The sequence below is a fragment of the Egretta garzetta genome, unplaced genomic scaffold (genome assembly GCF_000687185.1).
Source record: "Egretta garzetta isolate BGI_Z169 unplaced genomic scaffold, ASM68718v1 scaffold258, whole genome shotgun sequence".
Classification (NCBI taxonomy): domain Eukaryota; kingdom Metazoa; phylum Chordata; class Aves; order Pelecaniformes; family Ardeidae; genus Egretta; species Egretta garzetta.
In genome coordinates, this window is record NW_009260413.1 from 1569968 (window position 1) to 1578804 (window position 8837).

At 36.0% G+C, this 8837-nt stretch overlaps 1 protein-coding gene across 18 annotated transcripts in view; it reads right to left on the reverse strand.

Annotated features, from left to right (window-relative positions):
- OTUD4 (OTU deubiquitinase 4) overlaps positions 1-8837 on the reverse strand; it is a 30407-nt gene that overhangs the window by 17760 nt on the left and 3810 nt on the right. For all 18 annotated transcript variants that reach the window (XR_004842632.1, XR_004842631.1, XR_004842630.1 and 15 more), the window contains exons 3-7: positions 7498-7548; positions 5990-6036; positions 2974-3046; positions 2408-2489; positions 1454-1598 (exon numbers count right to left, since the gene is read on the reverse strand). Coding sequence is in view for 14 of the 18 variants with exons in the window: in XM_035899211.1 (XP_035755104.1) it covers positions 1454-1598; positions 2408-2489; positions 2974-3046; positions 5990-6036; positions 7498-7548 (398 nt within the window). In the remaining 4 variants the exon portion in view is untranslated. The remainder of the gene's footprint in view (positions 1-1453; positions 1599-2407; positions 2490-2973; positions 3047-5989; positions 6037-7497; positions 7549-8837) is intronic.

The window sequence follows — 8837 nt, forward strand, 5'->3', positions numbered from 1 at the left end:
CCCTACAGCAATTGTAGACAACTGTCAGCATTAACTTCTCTCAAAAACAAAATAAACTATTACATTTAATAACAACATGATCGAAAAGTTCACATTCATAAAATTAAAAAAAAATCTTCTGGAAAACTAGGTAATGAAACAAGCTAAGTCAACTTTAAGACAAGCAAAAAATTTAAAGACTTCATAAACACAGCAAAGTGTTTGTAATTTGGGTTAACTAGGTCAAAAGTCACACACACTAGCTCTTGCATCATAAGACATATGGTTTAAATCAAAATTATTTGAGTTTGATAGTCTCAAGTGAGTACGTGACCTTCATTTACAAAGGTGGTATGGAAGTTAACAGTTTATTTTCTTAGGAATCCCAAAGATAGAGGGTAATGCTACTGCATATGAAGCCCAGGAAAGCTCCAAGAACAGAAAGGAATAGAGAAGGTTTCCACTCTCTGACATTTAGCTACAATAATTGTTCCCCAAGGCAGAAATATTTTGTATTTTAATTGGAAGTGTTCCCTAGGTTTTTTTTTTTTTCCCCAAACAAGAAAGGAAGCTAATCCCTTTCCCAGAACTTGGTTTTCTTTCTGTGGCGATTTCCATCATCTTCCTTTCTGTTGTTTTTAGCTTGAGGAAAAAAAAGTCAGCTCCCAACATCTCAAAGAATTTCTTCTGCCACATGCCACACAGACTACAGCAGAGCCCCTGGAAAGGACTTTAATGATGTTCAGCGGGAAGAGGAGACATGATGCACTAATATAGCAATCTCCATGGCTTCAATGGAATTTCAAACAAGCCAGGGTTTTAAGAACAGTATTAAACAGAAGAAAAACTGCCAATATGTAAATGCAAAATGGCACTGTCAAAGACTTACTGTGCAAAAGGAATCAGTAGGTCAAAATCTCAAAGCTAGCTAGAGCATCCAGGTCCAGCAAAAGGAACATAAACCCACAAATACAATCACTTCATAAAGATCAAGGAACAAAATGGAGCAAGCTTCATCCATATTTCTCCATTAGCTACATCTCAAGCAGGCATTTCAGCCCCCAGGTGTGGAAGCAACTTGGATTAGATTCCTGTAACTCAACTCAGTTGCAAGAGTGAGCCAAGTAATTCTCATAGAGTTTACCATGCCAGACTGGCACACTGACAGTTCTCCCAGGGGATTCTGCTATTTTAAACAGGAAGAGGGACACATTGCAAAGGCAATATTCCATTACCTAAAGAGACCCAAAGCTAGACTGCAGGAAGAGCAGAGGAACCAGAACCCTGTCCTTAGGTACGATGAAGGTAACATATTTCATAGTTCTAACCTTACCTCTTTGGGTTTCTTCTGTTAGTAATTTGTAAAGGTTTTCAACTCTAGCTGTCAGATTCTACTACCCACCAGAAATTCAGAAAACGCATTTAACATGTATTACCCACAGGCATTTTGTGTTAACTTTTAAATTGTATATACCTGTAATTGTCATCTTCTGAATCTGAAGCAGACACTTCACTGCTACCGTTACTTTCCTCTGTCACACCAACAGCACTAAGTTCTGCTATGATTTTCTTTACATCTGTATCAAATACTTTCTCATACAGCAACTCATACAGCAGAGCTACGGAAGGGGAGAAGAAAGTGGAAGGGCAAAATCAGTTACAAGGTAAATGAGATTTTACACCACCATTACAGATGCATTTCAAATTACTTCAATCAAAGCAAGCAATCATTTTGATGTGTTAACTGGAACAGTGAAGGCATTAGAAGCAAAGCCAGCTGGAGCTCCTACGGCTTAATGGGTACACATGAAGCTACTAGAAATCGGTTTCTTGACAGGTAAATTTGGCCTTTAGCCTTGTAACTCTGCACACAGGCAGAGTTTTCATCAAGAATGAGAATCCTTGTAGGGAGTGTCACAGTGACCCATCAAACCTGATGAGGACCTTTGAGCATTTCTGTAATCTAGTAGAGAAAACTATAATCCATGAAGACAGTTATTTTTTGTGCATGCAACCCCCATGATTTCTGTGACAAGTTACACATCCAAGGATAATTTTAACATGAACAATTAGTTTGCTAACATAGTCTGAAAAACAAAATTAAAACTGGAATGCTGACCAAAGACAATGCAACAGATTATAAATTAGTACACCAACATTTTCTGTTTACTTTAGACCACTCAGATTCAAAGAGGCAGATAAGTCTTCTCCTCTTGGTATATAATCTGCTTTGTCAAGAATCAGGACACAGTAAGAATTCATGTTCTCACAAAACCATACAGTCATTGACAATTCAAATGGAAAACTAAGCTACTAAAAAATGACTATACTAACCTTTCATGCAGAGCCTTTTCCTGAAACCTGATGGTGATCATTTTAAGGTTTTTGGTAAAAATACATGCTTTTAACTCACCAGCATAATACTTACACTGGCACAGAGCAGCCTTTTCTGAATACTCTATGGGATAAACAATATCATAGTGGTTTCCATTTGAGAAGCACAGCAATACCTATTAAAAATAAAAAACAACACACATATTTTAGGTTTTCCATCTCACTTAATTTCTCATATGAGTGCTACCTTTTAAATTCAATTTAAACTACCAACGTGGTTTGTTATCTCTCAGGATCTCAAAGTGTCAATAAAGCCATCAAAATGTTTAGCAGATGTCCTTTAAATCAAAAAGAATTTGACTAAAAGTCAAAAAGCATTTAAGACAGAGGTAGCTATGTGAGTTAGCACTTGTGAAGTGATTTTCACAGAATTTTAGATTACGAGGAAGATATACCACACCCCGAATACGGACCATCTATTTAAGAAGTGCTACGTGTATTAACAGGATAGCTGTCTTAAACATGTACGAAATAAATTGTTAAAACTGAATTCTCAGAACACTTCATTGTGTTGAATAATAAAACTCACATGAAACTATTTGCTGTTTATAAGATAGTCTTAATTCAGCCTTTCACAATAGCCACAACTTTTTTTTTTACCTTATCAGAAAAGCCATTTTCAGTTACATGTGATGGAGAAGCATTTGGTTCCCGGTATATTATGAAATCTTTCCTGAGAAAAAAGTAGCAGTGAAGAATTAATTTTAAAATTGGAATATTCAAGGCAAGTTCAAGGAACATAGGTTAGCATGGAAAACACCTAGTAGAAAAGAATACTTAAGAAGACGAGTACAGCTATCACTGGTCAAGAAAAGGCTTACTTTTATGAAAGAATATACTAGAATAACATGTGCTGGTGCAACATGCACAGGGCCAATGACAAGTAAAACAAATTCCCAGACACTGTTTTCTGGAGCTGTGTCTAGAAAGATGATGGCTCCCCAGTCCTGGAGAAATTCATTACACCTTGCCGTCTGGAAACCTACCAGAACAAAGAGGATGTTGGTTTTATGAACAGAGACAGGAAACAGTGGTAAGTTTCCAGAAGGTGAGCAATGGCTCAGGCTAAATCTGTAATAGCAGACTGATGACATGCATGCAAGAACCCTTTTGGGCACAGAGGCCAGCTAACAGAACAGCCCATGTCTGTAATAAGAAAGTTTTCTTGCATCCCAAACCAAGTTCTTGCGCTCAGAAGGGTCCACACAAAGTTTCTGCTCCCAAACAGTGGCCCAACTGCCTCAGCTCTCGACTGAGAGAATGGAAACAAACTTTTTGGGAAACTTGGACCAAACCAGCAGATAGTGTGCTGTTGCAGTGTTGTCAGGTCCTCATCATCAAGGGTTATCAGTCCAGCATAGTTTTTCAAAACAAGTTTAGAAAAATTTTTCTAATCGCTGTAAACTAAGGTTTGGTACCTCATTACATTTAAGAGGATTAAAAGTATCATAAATAAAGAGTTGAGCCTCTACAGCTAGAATTTAGAATTTACACTCCACACATTTTAATTTTTTTTATAGATTAAAAAGCATAAAAAGTTGAACTGGATACAAAGTGACAAATACAGAAAAATCCACAACTAATACTGATATGGCATACTATTTGGTTTTTTATTTTCTAAAAACTGTAAGACTATCAATCTTTGCTACTTGTTTTTCTGCTATAATCAACCTCTGTCATGATCTTAAATTTAATTTTTTTCTCTTTCTTATATCCATAACCCTCCCTTTGAATTCTTTGCTCGGTAGCCTACCACCTTCTTCTTCTTCCTCCTTGCTCACACAAGCAAAAGTTTAATTAGTCTTGCAAAATGATTAAGTATATTCACAGATGCAGGGTTTGGATTAAAAAAAACTAAACCGACCAAATTTCTACAACTCAGAAAAAACAATTCTGAGAGGAAGAGACCCACCTGCTTCAGGAAGGCAGGCAAAATTTACTAGATAACCAAATTATACTTGTGACAGATCAGAGGAGTGGAAATTAAAACAAACCTATTCACACTGCATTTCTATCCTATGTTTGAAAAGTCTGAAACTCTCTCACTTCTCCACTTGGCAAATGGGAAATTCATACTTCTGCTTTCCTTCAGTCTGCCAGCATGCAGGAAGGGAAGCAACGCTTTCCCCCAACCTCCACCACCATTCCTACTTTCTATGAGCCTCTAAATTGCCTTTTAACCGAAGCCCATCTTCTCAAAACAAGTATGGCAGTAACAACTGTGAGTTCAAGTCTGCAGTGAAATATTACATATAGTTGCAACTATGCCACAAGCCTCCTCACACTTCCAAGGGAAATTAAAAAATACTATGATCAACCAGGATTTGTCTTCATATTCACCTATCAGCTGCAGTCCTGGATACCAATGTATTATGACTTCAAAATAAACTGCTTCTATTTCATGAGAATACATTTCTCATGGCCAGAAATACAACAAACAGAAGATCACGACCATCCAGTTCCAATCAAGTGTGCAATTTTGTTGCCTTAAATTGAGTTACGCCCCTCTATACCCGGGCTCAATCTAACCATCAGACCTTCTCTCCAAGTCTCCTGAGCCAAACCTTACTCTGACTTTCAGTTCAGTCCTCTTCCACCCATGCAGCACATGCAACTCTAAACTGTCTCATTAACCACATAAAACGCAAAGACAGAATTTCATGTAATTTCCCACACTTAGCACTCATCTAAGTACCTGCAAGTAATTTAACTAGCTTCTTTCTTTCCTCATATCAACTGTATCATCAAGAGTCAAAGTACAAAGTCATTAACTTAGGGTAAACATTTTGAAATACTGAATTTTTTAACTGGTTTACAAACAGCAGAAAGAGAAGGTGTTGTACATCACCCATCCCCTCACACAGTAATTAGAAAGCAGATATACATATTCAACATATTGTTTCATACTACTTTGTGAAGAATGTTAATATATGGGGTTGTATGTAATAAAAAACACATCAGCAAAACTGTTCATCACCGAGAAGAGTGTTCGCACATTAAGCATAGCTCAAGCTATGGCCCTTCACAAACTTGTACTATTTCATCTATACTGATACAGTGGAAAAAATGGAAGATTCTTACAGAAAAGAGAATAAACTACAGCAGTACACCAGGTAGTCATCTCATACCAGTACACACAAATTCATACCAGGAGAGGTGCGAGAACAGCCTTCTAGCATACAGCCTACAATACTCATATCACGGAACTCCATCAGAGCATTTGTACAGAGGTAATAAAGAAATGGGTACAGCCCACAGCTTAGCAATAGGGTTAATATTAAAGCCTTGGTGAGAAACAGGAAGAAAAGCAATTTTAACATAAAAATTAAGCTATGAAAATTAACAAAATATAAACAGCATGACTCTACTGACAATTAGTTTTGCAGGCAAGATGCATGACATTATTGCAAACCTGTATTCAAATCCCAGACTAAATGTCATTTTCAAAGCTCACTTTTCTATTTTTATTTAATACCTTGACAGCTGCAATTTTCAAAGCATATTTGTAATTTTCTGGAGAACTACAGTTCTCCATTCAATTCCATCTTTGCTATTCCAAGTGATTAACAAAACAACTGAACTGATCTCAGTAAAACACATTTTAAAGTTTTCTTACTTGTACATAAGAGAAAGGGCACTTATTTCTACTTGTCCAACCCATTCCTGTATTGAAAAAAAAAAAAAAAGAAAATTAAGTTCAATCAAATACACAATTATTATACTTTCTCATGTGTAGATCAAGAGAAGCAAGAAATAATTAAAAAAAAATCACCACTGAGTCTGGAGTTCAGACAAGACACTTTGATTGTATCTGAAGGTTTTTTTGAAATAACAGTAACTATTCCAGTTAGGTTAGGGGTACAAGCTAGAGGGATTTTTTCCCAAAGTAGAAACTAATCTGTATGAAAACTGAGAGAACTAAAAACATTCACATCAATGCAGAACTATCATTAAAGAGTATGATTTTGCAAGGTGATAGTGGTTTTTTTTCCTTTTGTTGAACTTAAACCACCAGCAGTCTAGCTTTTCAAAAATTATTTTTGAATAAAGCAAGTGTCCGATTTATGAATTGCTTTTAAAAACATTACTCTCTACCTTCAAAACTGTCTGATTTTGTGAGCTTTTAGCTATAGATTAACTGGAAAAAGAACCTTGAGGCTTAACTCTCATGCCTAGAACACAGATAACTTCCATACAAATATCTTGACATGGTCTTGTGAAGTGCTCCAGCACAAAGTAGACAGATCACTTCCAAACCGCCAAGATAAACTTGCGATAGTTGCATTTCTCATGCAAGCAGCTATATATCAATACCTGAAGACAGACCAAAAATCTGCCCTTTAAAGCTGTTGAAACAGTGAAATGTCAGTAACACCATAACCCAGGCTCAAATCATAGAAGAGTAAAAGTTGTTTCTTCCATTACCAGCCTAACCGCTGTGCTGTGCTCCAGTATGATGTGACCAGACTTTTCTTTCTTTTCTTAACTCTTTTTTTTCCTTTTCAAAATTCTTACTAAATTAAACATGACTGAAATTAAGTTTCGGAAAGGAATTTGTAGCAGTTTGATTTTTTTTTTTTTAATATTTTTTAAATTCTCATGTTAATTTTCAAAGATAGAATAATATTAATTTCTCTGATCATTTAGAAAAGCTATTGTATGTTTTATTTTTCAAAAATTTTTTTTAAACATTAGTAGACATGTATGAAAAAGACATTTTGTATACACACAGTGCAGTGCTGTAAGCCATTCACATTGGCATAGTTCAGTGCAGAGTAAGTTCTACTGGATAACAGCATGATTTACCATTTAGTATATAACCTCAGAATTTGACTAACAAATCCTTGCGATTAAAAATCCTGGAATAAACCAAGCAAGACAGAAGCAGAAGAGGCTAGAAACATTTGGACACAATTTTGAGGAATAACAGGTTTAAATCAAGATCCAAAAAACCTCCCCAGATCATTTTACAACAGAGAGTGCATGCGTAAAAGTACATAGTCACATAATTCAAAGACCTCTTAAGCTCAGTCAAAAACATTGTGAGGAAAAAAAAAAAAAATCTAATTACCCGTCAACTTCAACAAAAGTACTGCTTTCTATTATAAATCAAGTTTAACATACCTGTGGATTTTCCAAACATTTTAAATAATCTTCAAATGGCCCCTCTATGAACTGTATTAAAAAAAATTAATAATTAGTTATTTTTATTAGCATAGCGTATGGAACTCCCAGTCTATGACCCACTGTACCAATGGGAATGTAATAGTGGAAATTTAAGACTATCCTGCCCTCAAGAAGTTTATAATCTAAAGTGATGTAGAGATGAGGGAATAAATGGTCAAACATACAGGTCTGCATTCCAGGAAATAACTACCTAAACAGCTTTTGGAGTCATCACACAATCCAAAACACCACAAAACAAACAAAACCAAAAAGAAATTCAGCAGCCAAGCAGGAAATCTGAAAGAAAGCAAAGATCCTGTGAAGTGTCAAGTAGATGTTTATGGGCAATTCACCTCAGGCATGCATGGAGAGAGCAGGTGTGGGCTTATTCAAGTAACTTGTTAAAAGAAATAGACTGCAATGGACAACCAGAAATGGGAGTCACATTTCTGTAGTACCCAAGTAGTGACAAGATATAGTATAGGCAAATCATAAAGCACGCATCATCAGCTGCATTCCTTAACATGCATGAAAAGGGCAAATTCACATTTGTCAAGGCCAGAGAAAGATGCTGCAGTAACTAAGACATTTTAACTTCCAAGTGTTTCACCCATGCTGGCCAACAAAGAGACTGGATTTTAAAAACACTATTTAGACAAAATCTGCTTGATTTAGTTAAAATAAAGATCCACAAGAGGTCCAAACAAAAGTAATTCCCATTAGGAGAACTTATGCTACAAGCTAGATGGCCTCTTTACCTATAGTGATTAAGAAACAAGGTAACGGGAAAACCAAGCAGAGTAGTGAGATTAAAAGTTCTGCATTAGCCATTTTGAACCTGGTTGGAGAGTGTTGTTCATGAGAAGAATCAAAATGTCTGGCCAAAATTTTTAATTTAGACAGAAGCAACCAGGTATGAGGCTAAAAGGTGGATCAGTAACACATGACCATAGACAGCAGTTGTTTTGTGTATCAAAATTAAATGACCTAAAGATAATGCACAGAGGAAGAAAGGAAGGGCACCAGAAAGTTCTCATAAGAAACTAAGAATTAAAAAAAAAAGAGAATTAATATTAGACAGCAGCAAAGATAACTCTTCAAGAAAGGATGAGGATGAAAATGAAGATAGTTACACAGAGTCACCTGAAACTTTGGTTATAGCAGTATCAATGGGTCGAAAGAGACAGAAATCCCAAGCTCAAATGGTTACAATAGACAGAGAGAAGAGGACCCAGTACATGTCAATAGAGCGTTAACTACTAAGAAGGCAGAGAAATAAAGTGAATAGTTGAACTAAG